The following is a 19,590-nucleotide window of genomic DNA, read 5'->3' as shown; positions in this document are numbered from 1 at the left end:
ATAGACACAATTGTCCTCTACATTCTCTTTAAACCCAAAATTCTTTATTGTCTGATCAAACTTCAAGTACCACTGTCTTGAAGCTTGTTTTAATCCATAAATGGATTTCTTTAGGCGGCATCCCATTTGTTCTTTTTCTTCCATGACAAAACCTTTTGGTTGTGCTATGTAAACATTTTCCTCCAAGTCTCCTTTGAGAAATGTCGTCTTTACATCCATCTGATGTAATTCTCAATCGTAATGTGCCACTAATGCCATTATGATTCTGAAGGAAACTTTACATGAGACTGGAGAAAAGGTCTCATTGTAATCAATATCTTCTCTTTGCATAAAGCCTTTTGCCACAAGTCACGCTTTATATGTCTCTCTATATTCCCTTGAGAGTCAAGTTTTGTCTTGTAGACCCATTTACAGCCTACTGTTTTGGCTCATTTAGGAATTATTTCCAAATCCCAAACTTTATTGGCATTCATCGATTTCATTTCATCTTCCATGGTCTCAAGCCACTTTGATGAATGATCACTTCTCATGGCTTCTTCAAATGAGGTGGGATCATCCTCCATTTGAAATTTCTTAGTGTTGTACACTTCATAATCAGTAGGAATAGTTGATTTTCTAACTCTTTGAGACCTTCTAGGGGCCTTCATATTTTGGCACATCTTCTGTTTGAAGCTGTTGTTGCTCCCCCTCAATGTGTGGCAATAGGTTCTATAGGATCCTTGAAGAACAGGTTCCTCATCGTTATTCATTGTTGCCACAGGTGGGATAACAACAGGTGCTGGCACCACAGTATCTAGTAATGTCGGTGCAGCGACAACAGGTAGTGAGAAAAATGGCTCATGAATCATTGGAGTGGGCGCATACACCCGCTTCACTTCAAGGTCAATTTCTCGAGCTACCATGCTCCCCCTCATCAATTCATCCTCTAGGAAGACAGCGTGTCTCGTTTCCACAAGCTTTGTATGTCTCTCTGAATAGTAGAAAACGAAAGCCTTTTGACTTTTCTGGGTAGCCAAATAAATGGCAACTTACTATTTTGGGATCTAACTTCCCAATGTTTGGGTTAAATACTTTAGCCTCAACAGGGCTCCCCACACACACGCAAGTGGTTTAGTGAGGGTACTCTTTCTGTCCACAACTCATACGGTGTTTTGTGCACCGACTTACTTGGTACTCCTTTGAGAATATGAATGGGGTTTTTAACACCTATATCCACAGGCTCAACTGTAAGGTGGAGTAACTTATCATACTGCCCACCATATCCATCAGGGTACGATTGATTCTTTTAGCTACTCTATTCTGCTGAGGTTCGCCCGTTGTAGAATACTAGGCTACTATGCCATTCTTTTAGGGTATGTCGACCGTAGTACTCCCCCACGGTCAGACTTGACTATCTTAATCTTTAATATCTTAAATTTATCCAATACATCTTTTCTTTCTTTGATTGGATAAATATAGCCATAATGGGAGTAATCATCTGTGAATGTTATGAACAAAATATAACCATCCACACTCTTTATAGGAAAGCTGACCACAGATGTCTGTGTGAATAATCTATAAAATTCATGCGCTTCGTTTGTCATCTTTCTTTACGTTGTCATCTTTCTTTACATACTTTCCTTTTATGCATTCTCTGCATTGTTCTTAATCTGAGAGCTCTAATGGAGGAAGAATATCATTCTTAACTTGTCTTTCTATTCTCCCCCTCGAAATATGGCCTAAACGACAGTGTTATAATTTCGACAACGCATCGTGAGCTCTCTTATGCCACCATTTCCAGAGCAACACTTTGTCACCAACTGCTTTATCAGCTGGGTAGCATATGTCTTTGAAGAGCTAGTGAACTGACTCTTTATTCTATCGAGGTACTCGGTGACCGTGTCACACTCTGAGATTGAGCCCACAATTGCAGGTTCAATCATGTTCTTTATCACAGCCAAACATTTCTTGTTGGCAGTGACCCACTTCCTATGCACAAAAGTCATAGGACTATCTTTTTGGGATTCAAAATCCCTCTCTTTAGTTGCCCAAGTGGCATCATTCTCTTTTGTCTCCCTCACCGGTGCCACAAACTCAGTGGAACATGATGAGGTGACTACCCAGTCCACCTTAGACAAGATGAAAACCAGGTCAAAACTTTTCTTAACATAAAATAACACCATTTGCATGCCTTGATTCCAACATTGGTTAAAATCAAAACATACAATTATTCTTATACACTAATTCTACATCACCGTTGGGCAGAAATAGAATTAATGCATAAATCATTAACTTTCACAACTGTTCTTACACACTAATTCTATATCACCATTGGGCAGAAATAGAATTAATGCATAAATCATTAAAATTAACATATGTTTTTATACACTAATTCTACATCACCGTTGGGCAGAAGTAGAATCAATGCATAAATCATTAAAATTATGATATTGTTATTAACAACGTTGGTCAGAAAATAACAACATTATAATCATGTCAAATGTCTTTTTCTTCAATTAAATACCACATTGGTTCAAAATAACTGGAGAATCAATAATTTCTTTAGCAGCGGAAAAACTTTCTTTTTCTCCAATTAAATACCACATTGGTTCAAAATAACTGGAGTATAAATAACTTTTCTTTGACTGTGGAAAAACTCTCTTTTTCTTGAATTTTACCCATAGGGAAAATTGCTTTTTCTATTTTCTTTAATCCATTAATCAATTTCCAGGAAATAAACATTTACTGGAAAAACTTTCTTTTTCTCCGGTTAAATATCACGTCGGATTCAAAAACACTGGAGAATATACTTTTTCTTTAGCAGTGGGAAAAAATATTCTCAATTTCTTGAATTTTACCCACAGGTAAAATGCCTTTTTTTAGCCAATTTGCATTTTCAATTTTCCTAGAAAAAGAAAAAAAATGCGAAACGGGCTCATTCTTTACTCTCGGCCCAAAACCGACAAAAGGCCGGCTCGGCCCGCCTCTTCGCGCACGCAGGCCGCACCCAGGCCGCAACCTGGGCCTGGGCCGGCAAAGTGTCGCGGCGCGCTCGCCCGCCTGGGCTAAAAGCCGGCCCTTGCTTCCATCGCCGTCAGATCTCATCCGACGGCCATCCGTTCATCTCGGCCGAATAAAAGCCTCCTTCGGCCGTGATCAGCAAACCCTAGTGTTCATTCCTTTCGTTGCTCTCTCTCTTCTTCGCCGCTCTCTCCTCTCTCTACCTCATCTCTTCTCAGCGCAGCGCAACAGCGACCGAGAGCGAGCGACGCGAGAGCGACGACGGTGGAGCGGCCATGGCGCCGTCGCCGGCCCCCTCGCCGGCTCGCGTGCTCCCCAACGAGTGAGCACACCGCCGTTGAGCGGCCTAGCCACGGCGCTTCCTAGGCCGAGCCCGGCGACCCAGCTCCCCTGGCTCGGCTTCTTCTCCCGCGCCGGCGAAGGGATATCCCGACGCACGGCGAGGTAGATCCACCCCTTCCCCTTCGGATTTATATCTCCTTTTCTCTTATCCGAACAAGGGTTTAGATCTAGGGTTTCGGAATCCGACCTTCCCCTAGTTCTTTCCAGTTCGGGGTTAGGATTTGGGGATGGGGTTTCACTGTTTTCTTTTTCCCTTGTTCCCCAATCGGATCTAGATCTTGTTTGCTTTTCTTTGTTTGACCGATTGGAGTGGGTCGTATCTTCTTTCTTTTCTTTTCGCTCTGTTCATCCGAATGGGAAACTAGGGTTAGGGTTAGGGTTCCGACCCTTGTTCTTATTCTTTCTTTGGATTTTTCTTTTCTTTGATTTCTTTTCTTTTCGGATGTGATTCCGATTGGGATGAGGATGGTTTATCCGAATTGGGTTCACTGTTCTTTTTCGGAGACTGATTCCTTCCCCTTCTTCCCCCTTCCCCTTCTTCTTTTGGGATTAACCCGATTTGGGATGGGGTTAAAATTAGGGTTAGGTCTTAGGGTTCGGCCAAATCCGAACCCACTCTTCTTCTTCTTTCTTTAGATCCTAAACTGGATCTGTTTTGTTCTTGTCGTGCGTCGGTGAGAACGGCGGCGCGACATCTTTTCCCCGCGCGGTGGCGGTGGTGACCGGGGTTCCAGTGACATCCGCCACCCCCGGTCCCTTTTCTCTTTGCTTTTACCCAGTTAGGGTTAGGGTTACACAGAGGCAACCTAGCTCTGGTACCATTGAAAGAATCGATGTGTACCTCTGTGTGTAACCGTAGATCCGGGGACAACCTCTTCCTTTAGGGTTCCTCTTGTCGCCCTGGGACAGTAGCGTCGTGACCTCGCGGACACCGGTGCCGAGGCAGCTCCGGCTCGGTGGCGAGGTACAGTGGTGGCGGCGGAGACCCTGCAGGCGCGACGATGAGGTTGGTGGGGCACATCCCGTCGCTGGCAGCATTTCTTTGATCGGATTAGGGTTTACTGTGGGTGGGATGGCGGCTCCAGTGAACCTCGTAGTCCGAGCCTTGATCCCCACCTTCCTTTTATGTGTGTTGTGCGACAGGGGCCCACCAACCGGATTAGGGTTGGGCTCCCCCGATCAGGGAGCAGAAACAAGGGCCCAATAGGCCGTTGAGCATATTGGTGGAGATCAACTAACAAGAGCAAGAGACATCCAGTTGCGTGATGCTAGTCGAGTAGTAGGGCAACCTAGAAATACTAGGGAGAGGAACACAACAGATGGATCTAAGTGCAAACGTGGGTACTCAAGCTAGTGTGGCGGGATACAGTGTCAAAATGGTCATACAAAACCATCCTAGGGTCATTTAAACATTATTAGATGCGTTAGACTTTTTTCCTATTATTTATGGACTCAACACCCACGTAATATGCCATGTCAGTAAAACCGTAATAGATAGAATACCTGATTTACAGCTCTGCCCAGCGCATTGGGACTGAGAAGCCTTTTGACAACCAATGTGATTAGCGTTGTGTGAGGTCCACGTCGGGCTCGGCCGCTGCACAGGTCGGGACAACCGACGAGATACCTGCCGAGTAGATACGATCCACTCGCCTCCTCATTGTGCCTGGTCGTCGCACCTAGTCGGAGAGGCATGCAGCCTCATCCCTCTGCTCAGGTGGATCTTGGTCAACAGTCCTTATTGGCCTTGTTAAAAGCTAAACTTACACCCTACCTAACTTCGATGTCAATGCAAACTTGGTGAGTGCGGTCACTTTCCTCGCAAATAAAAAGGGATGCGTGATTAGTGATTACTGAATAACCTTGTGCCAAGAGCTCATGATGTACTGCGTTTTGCTCCTTGCTAGAACTTCTTCAGGTCCGCTAGTCGTTGAAAAAAAATGCTATCAACTGAAGGTTGAGCATTGAGTCCTCAACTTGCATCCACCTTTGGCTCCTCGACTTTCCGACATCCCAGCTTAATTTTCCTTTTGAAACTTCAATATATTTCACTTCACATTCATTGAAATAAATAGTTCTGATCCCTCTTAGATCAAACCAGATACAGCGATTGGACCGAAACAAAGCCCATTTGTTACAGATACGTATACTTGTAATAACTTGTTGGTTCCATTTCCTTCACATTCAGCATAACCAATCTGTATCTATGGTATACAACCAGAAAACAGCGTGAGACACCAAATCAACTGAAGATGAGGTCCTGAAAAGCAGATAACCGAGAATATTTGCAACCATGACAGTACTAGCAAGGGCTTATTGCATTTAAAGCTGTGACTTCAGAGTTCATTTCAGGTTCTTGTTAAACCAGTTGATCGTGTCCCCCAGCGCTTCCTCAGCACTCTTGACAGCATCTTCATCATCATCGCTGTATCTCACACTCCATCCATGCGCAACACCAGGGAAAATCTTGACAAAGTGAGCAACCTGTAGACCGAAAGAGCACAAACCAATTCAGGACTTAAAGGCATGGTTGCCATGATTTGTAAGGAGCCCGTGATGCCAGTGCACATATGTGATTGACACAGTTTAGCACTAGAATGAGTCAATTTTAGCTGATTACATTACTCGAGCCAATGCTCTAGCTTGTGGATTACGTGGTTGAATTGCTGAAAGTGAGGACTTACTCCTGAGTTTGCTGAAAGGACCTGCTCGAATTGCTTGACTAATTCTGGTGGAGATAAATGGTCATTCTCGGCTCCAAGTATCGAAATCGGGCACTTGACCTCTGATGTTAATTGGCAACTATATAGTTAGGTTTTGAGTCAATTGCAATAAAATTATGGAGAAGTGTTAAGAGTGTCTCCAAAATTAAAGAGAAATAAGATGACCTTTGATATCATCAACAGTAATAGGCCCAGGGTGCAATACGACGGCAGTCTGAATCTCATGAGCTTTTGCCAGTTCCACAGCAACAATTCCTACATGTCAGAGAAGACACAATGCTCAGCCATCTAAACATTCAAATTTTAAGTTCACAACTAAAGAGGCACGGGGAAGACAAAATATGGTATTTACCCCCCCAGCAGTAACCTGCAGCCCCAACAGAAGACACTCCTTTCTCCTTTAGAGCAGCAATAACTGGTTTTGCCTCTTCAAACCCTTTTTTCTAGCAGAAGATACATATCTTTTTCCATTATTCCATAAACATTTTCTTTTTAAAAAAAAAGACACACGAAGAATTCACTGCAGAAAAATTCCTAGCAATTCGAGCAGGCATGTATACTTGATCTGCATCATTCCACAACATGTATGCTTAGAAATAATTGGTTTGCACGATCGCACAACATGTCTATAATTAAGGCCTAGATTTGAGTTAAAATTTTTAATTTAGTTTTAATAGTGAAGAAGTGGGCAATTTGGATGCAAATTTAATGCATTACTCGATTATACCATAATAGCATGGTGGGTAATTTAGATGTGAATTTACAGGTTATTCTAGATTATGTTTAATAATGACAAAGGCGGGTAATTCAGATGCATATTTATATGATTACTTCATGTGGGTTGCTTTCACTACTGGAAACTCGAATTGTTCTGTGGGTGATAAATTTTTCTGTGCGTTTGTTTCGGTACGCACAGAAAAATTACGATTTTTCTGTGGGTTTCAAAATATCCCCACAGAAAAATACGTAAACCCACAGAATAATTATATGATTTTTCTGTGCGTGACAATACACACACGGAAAAAATCAACACTCACAGAAAAATGAAACTTATTCTGTCGGTTCTTTAAAAACGCACAGAAAAAATGATATGCACGCACAGAAAAAATGTTATTATTCTGTCGGTATTTTAAAACACACAGAAAAAACATACACACGCACGGAAAAAAAACCAAGATTTCCTAACCCTAACCCGCCGCGGACTCGCCCGCTCGGCTCCTCACGCATGCACGCTCCCAGCCTCTCCCTTCTTCTTCCCCGCCGCACCCTCCCCTCCCCTCCCCAGCCCCCCACACTCCCCTCCGCTCCTCCAGCACCCGCACCCGCCCATCCTCCGTCGGATCCCGCCCCTCCCCTTCTTCCTCGGCATGCGGCCGGTGCCACCCCCTCCCTCTCCCCCCTCCCCTACCTTCTTCCCGAGATCCGGCGCGGCCGGCGTTCCCCGGCGCGGCCCCTTCCCTACCTTCTTCCCGAGATCCGGTGCGGCCCCTCCCCTCCCGCTCCGCACCGGCGAGATCCGGCGGCCGGTGCCACCCCCTCCCTCTCCCCCCCCCCTCCCCTACCTTCTTCCCCGGCGCGGCCCCTCCCCTCCCGCTCCCCACCGGCGAGATCCGGCGCTGCCGGTGCCGCCCCCTCCCTCTCCCCCCCTCCCCTACCTTCTTCCCCGGTGCGGCCCCTCCCCTCCCGCTTCCCGTTCCCCGGCGCGGCCCCTCCCCTCCCTCTCCCCACCGGCCAGATCCGGCGCGGCCGGTGCCGCCCCCTCCCCTACCTTCTTCCCCGGCGCGGCCCCTCCCCTCCCGCTCCCCACCGGCCAGATCCGGCGGCCGGTGCCGCCCCCTCCCTCCCTCCCTCAACGGCGAGATCCAGGGAGGGGGCCCCGCGGCGGTGCACCCCAGGCGGCGGTGGGGACGGCTGCGCAGGCCAGGGGCGAGCTGCAGCCCCCTAGCCAAGAGCTTCTGTTAGCTGTATAATTAGCGAGTAATTTAATTCGTGCTTTGCTGCTTTGCTTCCATGCTGCTTGAGAATTTCCTAATTGTTCCTAGTGTTTTAGTAGTATGATATCTGGTTGTTTTTGTTCAATCAAGTTGAGAAAAAAAAACATGCTCAAATTGTTATCCGGTACTTGAACTTTCAGTATAACATATCCTTGATGGTAAATTAACTGAACAAAATTTGTAAATGTTTGCTCACTACAAGTTAATCTATCATCATCTGTGTGGATTGATATGATTTGCCCTTTTTATAGACAAAATCAAACTTCATCTGCAGTGGTTGGGGTTCACAGTTTGTGGATGCATATGTAGCATGTCTTTCTTTTTCCAATTGTTGCTTTACCTATCAGAACTATTATGTCAGCATATGCCTCTATGGTAATGCTTGCCTTGCTCCATTGCGTTAGTAGTAGTTGTCCTATAGATGTAGCTGCAGGATCTTGTTATTCTTATGATAAAAAAAATCTAGCACCTTTGGTTGGTCAGATTGGTGACGCCCGTGGAAGTTACTAGTATATATCAACCTGATCAATCATTTTGATATGTGATATTTGCGGAGCTGAGATGATATGAAACCCCAGTCTCGTGCCACGCCGCTCTCCCCTTCCCTAACTATGCCTTGTGACTTTTTTTGTTTTGTACTACTCTTGAGTGGCTGTGATGAATCAAGTTTTCATTAGATAACTTCTGCACTTTAGCACCTTATGAGCTGGTACTTGGGATATTTTGTTCTGTTTGCTGCTTAACTAGGATGGCTTGTACCAGTACAAGCAACCAGTTCTGTGGCCAGTTCAATTCCCATTAGAGAGAGAATTAAATTAAGTTCCAGGTGAAATTAAGTTGCAGTTGTCATGCTGATAATGGGTAAATCTGAGCCATTTCTCGAGTTCTTTTGCTCTTGTTCTTTTGGTCCAGATGAAATATATGTAGTTAGGACTTGAATGTTTGTTCAGATTGGATCAGGTTTGGCTCCTCTTTCTTGTGTGACAATTTGACTGTCGCCACCTATACGGTGCACAAGTGAGTTTTCTACAGCAGTTTTGTTTCCTTAAGACATTAACACAACTGTACCTCACAGGCTACAACACTTAAACACCCTTCTGGTTGTGCAAGGTCTGTTTCTGCTTCTGGAAGTGGCTGGGGATGGTTAAGCACTTCGTTCATGACGTATGTTCTTTTGAGCTGCATATAATTATGTGAACCTGGAACCTGCTATATTAGCCAATTAATCTGCATTCTGCAGTAGGAAGAAATTGAATCTAGCGCAGCTACTGGAAGGTGTGGGTATACACCCCTAACCTCCCTGGTTTATGTCTATTTTACCTTGAATTTGGGTGCCCATTTTCTTTTTAATACAAAACTATAGTCTTGTTTGTGAGTTCTCATCATCGCACAGTTTCACACTTTTTTCTTTTAGCAGTTCCCATTTTCTGTAGAATTCTGTGCCTTCTTGGAGGGTACATTTTGATTGGAGCAGTATACAGATACTATTTCCTGGGCATTCATTCTGTAGAGGTAAAGCTTGTCTTTCAAGAGTCCTCCATTTATATGCCTCATTCGTTTTATGTCAAATTATATGGAGTATGATGTAATTTGCTTGGTAAGGCTAGTTGTAACTCTCATGGTTTCTCATCAATAAGCTCTGATCCATAGCTTTAATCACTAGAATTACATGAAAAATCTCATTAACCCAACTACCAATTCACTAATACATCTGCATGCGTGTGCGCATTTTTGTTTCCTGAAATCTGTAGGGAAAAGTACCATTCCGTCCTAACTTTGTGCTAGATAACTTTTCATTAATGTTCCCAGCACTGGGAATGGTCTCAAGAAAACTTATACTAATAATTTGTTAAAATTTGTATTAGTCTTGAGTTGGACCAACTCCTGAAGGCAGGATTTCAAAATTAATTTGGACTGTAGCTGAGCCCACTGTTTAGAGACCACAAGTTTAATCTCGTAATTGATTTGATTCCAGCTTCATGTTTCTTGAATATACGTACCGGCAGTGAAAATATTGTTTGCTTGTGGACAACAAGGTCCACCTGGTAAGTGAAGTTTGATTTTGTACTCCGACTTTTATGACATTATGTGTTGTCGAAAAGTTCAATTGCTCCTGCTGATGAGATTAACACTGAGCTTTCATTGTAGCTGGAAAAATAACAGGCATGAACTGCTTCACCATGCCAACAACAGCCATGCATAGTCTGTGCACATTCTTGCCTTGGCCCTTTCATTGTAGCTGTTGTTTGCATATGCATTTTAATTGTGCAAGCAATGCACATGCTCTAGAAATTCATAAGGTGAAATATATATTCTACTGCTCGGCTTCAGTCTCAAGCAAGTCTTTACTGCCTTACTGGTGCATCTCACTGCCTTACTGGAAGTACAGTACAAAAACAGATGCTACATTTGTTTATATTTACCTGCATCTCACTGTTCTACATAGATTGAAGCTCATTATTCAGGTTCTTGGACTTTGGAATATTTGATGTTTTTCATGGTCTGAAGCTTATAGTGAACTGTTCTGTCTCTCTTAGGTTTATGCTAGTGAAATTAGAAGAGATATGGAAGGAGGTTCAGTGCCCTATCTGCTTAGGTGAGAATATCCTTTCTCATTCTTCAGTTTTCTCGCATGACTGAAGCATTCATATTAAGGAGCTGTGTTTGTGTATTGGATACTAGCTGTTTGCTAGTACAAACTCATCTTCTAGTCAATTGTAGCACAATAATATGGCTGCCTTGTATCATATATATACATGCCATTTTTTATGGTTCACCCCAGATGTTGAAAGTTCGAGAATTCCATTGCTTGATTTGCATCATTTTCTATCAGATGATGATAATATGGCTGCCTTGTATCATATATATACATGTTATTTTTTATGGTTCACCCCAAATGTTAGAAGTTCGAGAATTTCATTGCTTGATTTGCATCATTTTCTGTTAGATGATGATATGCCATAGCATCTAATCCTTCTATTTTGCAGGCATTATCCGGAAGACAAGGACAATTATGGAATGTTTGCACCGGTTATATAGAGACTACATTGACAAATCTATGCAGAGAGTGATTGGAGATGAATGGTTATGCATGTAGCTACTGCATATATCGTCATCAAATGGCTTGTTGTAAAGACATACAATACCTTTTGTTGAGCATTGAACTATCTGTGTATGTGCTATATCTATGTAAAGGCATCTGACTTGCTAATACATGAATGAATCAATGTTTGTTAATTTGATTATGTTGTGATGAAATTACAATATGGACAATCTATATTTAATATGTTGCTACTGTTCTGTTTCTATATAATTATTGTATCCAATTTGCTGCATGGTTAAGGGTTTTTCTGTCGGTTTTATTGTTATTTTTCTGTGCGTTAACCGAGACCGACACAACATTTAAATTTAATTTGGCTAACGTAATTTTTCTGTGCGTGTAACACCCACAAAAAAATTATTTTCCTGTCGGGCTTTTCTTTTTTCTGTGAGGATCAACGCACACAACATTTAAATTTAATCTAGGCTAACGCAATTTTTCTGTGCGTGTAACACCCACAGAAAAATTGTTTCTGACGGCAAACACACAGAACAATTAAATTTTTCTGTCATTATATTTCTGTGGGTATTTTTCTGAGGGTACACCGTCAGAAAAATATTTTTCTGACGGTATTCGCATTTTTCTGTGTGTTTTCGCACACACAGAAAAATGCGAGATTCCAGTAGTGTTTATATTGGTATTCATAATGGCAGGGGTGAATAATTATTTCAGAAAACATAATAGATCTGATGAATATTAATATTAAATGATTACTAGAGTTTGTGAACTAATTGCTAAATTTTTCTGAGAATTTCTGATTTATATTCTTTCTAGCGTGCCTTGTGAGCATTAATATAGAGGCTCCATTGGAGGCCTCCATTTAGTAATAATAAGATTAGTATATTGCGTTGAACAATTTTGAATCTATATCCAATTCATACAGAACACATCCAACTCTGAATCTCAGAAACAAACAAATACCAGTATTGTATCTGTGTTTCATCCCTACTTGGGAGTTTTCAGTTTTGTCATGATTTCTACAGGGCTGACACTATGAGCCCTAAAATAAAGTACTCACTAGCTATGAACTGCACGAGAATTGCACATTCCCATACAATCAATTTACTACTGTAATAAAAAAAGAAAGTATTAGAATAAAGTCGAAGAGAAGACAAACCGGATTATGCGCCTGCATCCACATTCCAGGATTGTTGGGATTGCTGGGGTCATATGGATCCCCATGCAGGAAATCGGGCACCACAACAAAGTAACCGGACGAAGCAACTTTGTCGGCTATCTTCCTGCGCGAGATATACGTGTAACATCAGTTACTAATGTAATTCATAACTAAAGCTAATACAATTCAAACTTTAAACAACCCATTGGACAAATTTTAAACCCGAGAGCCCAGGCTGAGCAAAACGATTAACTCTATGGCAACTACCGAGCTCAGACTAGAAGGTCAGAGTTTGACTAGCAGGTGCTCATTTTCTTTAACATGCGCTTGTTTGGATGCATTGTATTTACCTCAATTCATGTGTGTTGGGGTGAGTTGGTATGGAATTTAGTTTAAATTCTATACCAATCCACTCCCACGTACATGGATCGAGGTAGATACATGGACATCCACCTGATTTTCTTCCCACCACTGCCAACAACTCACCCTAAAATTAGGATTTAACGAAACAAAAGTGAAGGTAATAGATCATCATACTGATAGCGTACCTCAGTTTTGGCGCTTCGAACCCTACAAAAAAGAACGGATTTCAATGCTAACAAATAAAAACACAAGAACTTTGAAGCTGGACTCGGGTGCTCGGGGCACGAAAGATCACCGAAGGCGTCGGAGATGAGGACGACGGCCGCCTTGGACCCGGCGGAGCCGGTGATGTATGCCTTCTGCCCGCCGAAGTCGTCAACAACCACTCCTCCTCCGCTGGCCGCCTCCAGCGCCGGCGGGTTCTCAAAGCAGTGCGAGCTTGCCATGGTCTCTTACACAGTTCTTTCTTTAGTTTTGTTTGTGGATGCTTTCTCGGGACGATGGGATATATATAGACAGATTTGAACCGCGAAGAGCTTTCGTTGAGAGAAAGTTAAGCTGGCCGGCGGCGCGCGCAGACGAGATTCCGTAGAAAATACTGAGTGCTGTGATCTCACTGCTGACGCAATCACGCAAGGTCCATTCTAGAGATAGTGCGGGGATTTGAGTCTAGGTTAATAATAATCATGCTGTGATAAATTTAATGTTTCAAGGTACGTCAATCACTGCTTCTTATCAAATAGCTAGGACTGCTGTCAATATAATTTCTTCACAACTTAAAATATGCCATAAACATGTCATGTCTTTAGGTCCACGTACTGACATACGAATAGTGGCTTTATATATTTGCATAGACAAAAAAAAACGCTCCTCTTATTCCCCTTACTCTCGCTCGCTAACATATGAGGCTCACTCCAGCACTCCGCTGTTAGAAAATTAGGCATTTTTATTATTAATTTAATTCAGAAATATAATATCAGCAGATTCGTGAGGACATATATGTGCATGTGTATATCTCTAACGAACGCTACAACATACAGACATAATATACAGATGGATACAGTAAGAATACAAAATACGGTAATCACAAAGATTAGATTGTACCCAGCGGAGGGTACCATGCCGAGGGCATCGGAGGCTCCATTCGCACTAGTCGATATAGTGCGTTGCTCGAAGTTATGGACCACAGTCGATGCAGGACGGTGTTTGCAGTGCAGTCCTGCGAACGGATCACTAGGAAGAAAACAGGTTCCGCGAGCCATCACCAGGAAGAAGATGAGTTCCGCGAGGAAGAAGATGTCAAACGAGCAGTCACGAAATCGCTCCCCAAAAACCTAATCGCCGCACGCCCCGTGCAAGGTTCACAGGCGGACGAGGGTTGCGGAGGCACCTGCTCTCCCGCTTCTCCATGCGCGCAGAGATACGGGATGGGGAAACCAGAGGGCTGCTGAGATGTGGTCTCTCTCGGAAGGGAAGCTGGAGATCTGGACTAACGGATGACTACGGATATATGGCTGCGACGGGAAGGGAGAAAGGCAGCGGAGAATCCTAGGAGATGGAGAGCGGAAGAGATGGTAACTGACGCAATCAGTTTGCCTCCACCATCAAGGAGAGAAACTCCCGTGATTATGTGGATTAAGTGGCAAAACCTGGCCACGCCTGCCCGCTCGCTCGCCGCCCGCCTGACTGCCTACCTCGCCACGCCCACGGCCTCGGCCTGACCCGCCCGGCGGTGGCGGCGGTGGCGCGCGCGCGTGTGGCACCCCTTTGTCTTTTTCTCAGCTTCTCAATGAAGATGGATAATTTCCAACCATATAAGCTGAGTAAACGTTCAGTCAAAATCACATACGATGTTAAACCATACAACGCTTAATGTTACGTACCATAGAGTTTTATTTGATTTATTAAATATTATACGGGCCGAGCCCATAATATATCCAACAATCCCCACCAAACTCTAGGGTTTATAACAAAGTAGTCTCAGAACCACATTTCTTTTATATACCGGTGTTTCGATAGAGACTGTTAAGTTGAACATCCATCTAGAGCAATAGTTTTACTCAGTCACAACTAAATAATGGACTAAGCCTTGAATTGACAGTTTTGTGTGAGGTGAATGTCACTAAAGTCCTTAGCTAATACTAGGCTGCAAAAGACATCCCCTCTGTTTGAAGCATATAAGTCATACTCCAGTGTCTTTCATGAGTATTTAGAGATCACCCAAATCTCATAGACTATGACCAGCAGTCTGACTCATATAGGTGTGTTCCTCAAAATATGTTCTATAGGACAACATCTTTGCTTTAGCAAGCCACTTGGAACACATTAAGGTAAAAACCAACATGCCTTACAGAAAGGAAAGATATGCATCAGAAATAAGTCTTACTAAGGATCTTTCCTCACAATTTACTACTAGCTTGTTTCACCATCCTACTTCACGGGATCTCCGATCACATAGAACAGGTTACCACTATAGTAAATTTCATGTGGGTCTCAAACCCATCTCTCTCGATACACTTTCTATCACATTACGTGACAGACCCTTAGTGAATTGATCTACAAGATTGTTAGACGTGCGAACATAGTCCAACGCTATTACTCCGGAGTTTCTCAATTTTCTGACAGATTTTAGTCGTCTCTTAACATGCCTTGTAGACTTCATGTTATCCTTAGAATTGTTAACCTTCGTAATCACAGTCTGGTTATCGCAGTTCATAAAAATAGCCGGTATGGGTTTTTCAACAACCGGTAAATCCATAAGGAGATCACAAAGCCACTCGGCCTTAGAGCCAGCGATGTCTAATGCTGTGAATTCTGCTTCCATTGTAGACTTCGTTAAGATAGTCTGCTTGCAAGACTTCTAGGAAACAACACCACCTCCAAGCGAAAACACGTATCCACTTGTGGCATAAAGCTCATCAGCATCAAAGATCCAGTTGACATCACAATAGCCTTCCAACACCTTCGGGTGTCCGGTATAATGAATACTATAGCTCATAATACCCTTTAGATAGCACATCACTCTCTCAAGAGCACGCCAGTGATCATCTCTCGAGTTTGACACAAACTGGCTCAGCTTGTACATAGCAAATGAGATGTCAGGCCTTGTTGCACTAGCAAGATACATGAGCGATCCAATGATCTGGGAATATCTCAATTGATCCCTTGCTATTCTTCGATTTTTTTCTCAATAGCACACTCGGGTCATAAGGTGTAGGAGCAGGTGCACAGTCACTAAACCCAAAGCGACTCAGCACCTTTTCCACATAGTGGGATTGTAATAGAGTTACCCCACCATCACCTTCTCTCAGAAGCTTGATATTAAGAATAATATCAGTCTCTCCCAAATCTTTCATCTCAAAATTTTTAGATAAAAATTCCTTCACCTCCGCAATCACTTTGAGGCTGGATCAAAGATCAGTATGTCATCAACATATAAGTACAAAATAACTCCTTCACCCCCACCATACTGATAGTACACACATTTGTCAGCTTCATTCATGACAAAGCCAGCAGATGTTAAAGTTCTGTCGAACTTCTCATGCCACTGCTTAGGAGCTTGTTTTAGGCCATATAATGATTTTAATAATTTAAACGCCTTGTCTTCTTGACCATTTGCTACAAACCCATCCGGCTGATCCATATAGATCTCCTCCTCTAACTCTCCGTTTAGGAAAGTTGTCTTAACGTCCATTTGATGAACGATAAGACCATAAGAGGCTGCTAGGGAAAGCAAAACTCGAATTGTGGTCAATCGGGCAACCGGTGAATAAGTAACAAAGAAATCCTCACCTTCCTTTTGAGTATAACCCTTGGCTACAAGTCTTGCCTTATACCTCTCGATAGTACCATCAGGCCTAAGTTTTTTCTTGAACACCTATTTGCACCCTATAGGCTTGCACCCATAAGGACGATCAACAATTTTCCAAGTTCCATTAGACATAACAGAATCCATCTCACTCCATATTGCTTTCTTCCATAAGTCAGCATCAGGAGAGGAATATGCCTCTTCAATGGTCGTTGGTGTGTCATCCACAAGGTACACAATGTAGTCATCACCAAAAGACTTTGCAGTCCTCTGTCTCTTACTTTTCCTAGTGACTATAATGTCATCCACCTTAGGATTTTGCATATAGGGTTCCTCAATTTGTTCTATCGGAGTAAAATTTTCATACTCATGGGGAATTATAAATTCATGACCAGTCATACTAGGTGCATTTTTCATAGGAAACTCATTCTCAAAAAATGTAGCATCTCTAGATCTATGATTGTATCAACAGTCATCTCAGAAACACTAGAATTTATAATTAAAAATCTATAACCCGCGCTGTGAATAGCATAACCAAGAAAAACACAATCAACAGTCTTTGGTCCAACCTTTCACTTTTTGTTTATTGGCACATTCACCTTTACCAAACAACCCTAAGTTCGCAGGTGAGAGAGATTCAATCTCTTCTTCTCCCATTACTCGAATGGTGTAATTTCTTTGTTCTTTGTGGGCACTCTATTCAGGACATGACACGCTGTCAATATAGCCTTACCCCACCATTCCTTAGATAGTCCTACAGTCTCTAACATAGCATTAACTAAATCAGTTAGAGTGCGGTTCTTTCTCTCTGCAATCCTATTGGACTGTGGTGGGTATGGTGGCGTCCTCTCATGAATAATTCCATGCATCGTGCAAAACTCAGAAAATTCATTTGAAAAATATTCTCCCCCGCGATCGGACCACAAACGCTTGATTTTCTTCTCAAGTTGATTTTCTACCTCAGCTTTATAGACTTTAAAATAATGCAACGCTTCATCTTTAGTTTTCAATAAATACACGTAGCAAAATCTATTACAATCATCTATAAATGTCATAAAGTATCGTCTACCGTCTTTAGTCAATTCGCCATTTATTTCGCATAAATCAGAATGAACGAGTTCTAATGGTGCCAAGTTTCTCGCCTCAGCAGCCTTGTGAGGCTTACGCGGTTGCTTCGATTGCACACACACCTGACACTTAGAATCTTTGACTAAGTTAAATTTTGGGATTAAATTCAGATTTGCAAGTCGCGTGAGACATCCAAAATTAATGTGACAAAGTCGTGAATGCCATATATTCGACTCATCCGAAATATTAACATTGTTCACTACTTTATTACACACATCATCAAGCAAAGATAAGCAGAACAAGCATCCGCAATCATAACATTTTCCAACAAATGTTCCATGTCTCGACACAACACACTTATTGGACTCAAGCACAATTTTAAAGCCATCGCGACATATTTGAGAACCGCTAACAAGATTCTTCTTGATGGAGGGGACATGTTGCACGTTCTTTAATAGCATCGTCTTTCCCGAAGTAAACTTCAGAACGATTGTACCAGCACCAAGAACACGCGCATGCGAACCGTTTCCCATCAGCAAGGCTCCAGTCCTGCCGGCCTGATAGGAAGTAAACAAAGAAACATCAGCACACACATGAATATTAGCACCGCTGTCCATCCACCATTCAGGTGAAAGACAAACTGAAAGAACAAAAGGTAAAGAATTACCATACCCAGATGTTCCTCTTCCAGTCTCGCTAATCACCACGTTTGCTTATTTCTTTTTCTGCTTATATTTGCGGTCTAGGCACGCACTTGCCCAATGCTCATCACTCCCGCAAACAAAGCAACCTCCACCTTTCTTGTTGTTTTTCTTCTTAAACTGTGCAGTTTGCTTAGGCTTTGCATTGTTGTTCTCTTGCATGTTCTTTTTCTTTTTATTACGAGATGCAAATAAGTTTTTTCTTCTGCACCATATTGGCAGCGGAAGACTCAATTCCTTTTCCACGGTTGTCTTTTACTCTCGCCCTCTCCTCAACATCAAGGGATCCAATAAGTTCAGTCACGCTAAACTCTTGTCTCTTGTGTTTTAGAGAAGTAGCAAAATCCCTCCAAGAAGGTGGCAGCATAGCGATTATACCGTCGACCACAAACTTGTCGGGCAACAAACATGGAAAATGTTCTAGTTCCTTTGCTAGCGCCTATATCTCATGAGCCTGTTCGACTATAGAACAGTTTTCAACCATTTTGTAGTCATACAACTACTACATAAGGTACAGCTCACTACCAGCATCAGAAACTCCAAACTTTGCCTCAAGAGCATCCCATAATTCTTTGCCTGATGTGCAAGATATGTAGTTTTTCTCATACTTAGGATGAAGTGCACTGATCATGGCGCCTCGAAACAGGTTATCGGTAGCCAAGAACTTTTGCTCCTCCTCAGGAGTAAACTATTCAGGCTTCCCCTGTGCAGCATGATAGCAGTTCATCGCAGTCAACCACAATACCATCTTGGCACGCCATATCATGAAATTCTTGCCATCAAAATTATTTGGCTTCAAACCAGCAGCAAAACCACTGACAGAAAATTGCCTAACATTAGTTTTTTGGATTGTTAGAAAATTAGGCATTTTTATTATCAATTTAATCTAGAAATATAACATCAGCAGATTCATGACGGCATATATGTGTATGTGTATATCTCTAACGAATGCTACAGCATGCAGACATGACATACAGATGGATACAGTAAGAACACAAAATACGGTAATCACAAAGATTAGGATGTACCTAGCGAAGGGTCCCATGCCGAGGGCATTGCAGGCTCCATTCGCACTAGTCGACATAGTGCGTTGCTCGAAGTCGTGGACCACAGTCGATGCAGGACGGTGTTCGCAGTGCAGTCCCACGAACGGATTACCAGGAAGAAGACGGGTTCTGCGAGCGATCACCAGGAAGAAGACGAGTTCTGCGAGGAAGAAGATGTCAAACAAGCAGTCGTAAAATTGCTCCCCAAAAACCTAATCACCGCACACCCCGTGCAAGGTTCGCAGGTGGATGAGGGTTCCGGAGGCACCTGCTCTCCCGCTTCTCCGTGCGAGCAGAGGTACAGGATGGGAAAACTAGAGGGCTGCTG

At 42.8% G+C, this 19,590-nt stretch overlaps 1 protein-coding gene across 1 annotated transcript; it reads right to left on the bottom strand.

Moving 5' to 3' along the window:
• Positions 1–5,360: 5,360 nt before the first annotated feature.
• On the bottom strand, positions 5,361–13,143 carry LOC136512868 (endo-1,3;1,4-beta-D-glucanase-like). Its single transcript, XM_066506881.1, has 7 exons — positions 12,935–13,143; positions 12,825–12,846; positions 12,277–12,400; positions 6,418–6,508; positions 6,231–6,320; positions 6,027–6,127; positions 5,361–5,826 (listed from the first exon to the last, which is right to left on the bottom strand). Exons 1-7 carry the CDS (start codon positions 13,083–13,085, stop codon positions 5,686–5,688), a joined length of 720 nt encoding a protein of 239 aa, XP_066362978.1. The 5' UTR covers positions 13,086–13,143; the 3' UTR covers positions 5,361–5,685.
• Between the last annotated feature and the right edge of the window lie 6,447 nt (positions 13,144–19,590).

The sequence above is a fragment of the Miscanthus floridulus genome, chromosome 16 (genome assembly GCF_019320115.1).
Source record: "Miscanthus floridulus cultivar M001 chromosome 16, ASM1932011v1, whole genome shotgun sequence".
NCBI lineage: Eukaryota > Viridiplantae > Streptophyta > Magnoliopsida > Poales > Poaceae > Miscanthus > Miscanthus floridulus.
Note: the sequence above shows the minus strand (reverse complement) of the source record. Positions and strands in the feature narration are given on the sequence as shown.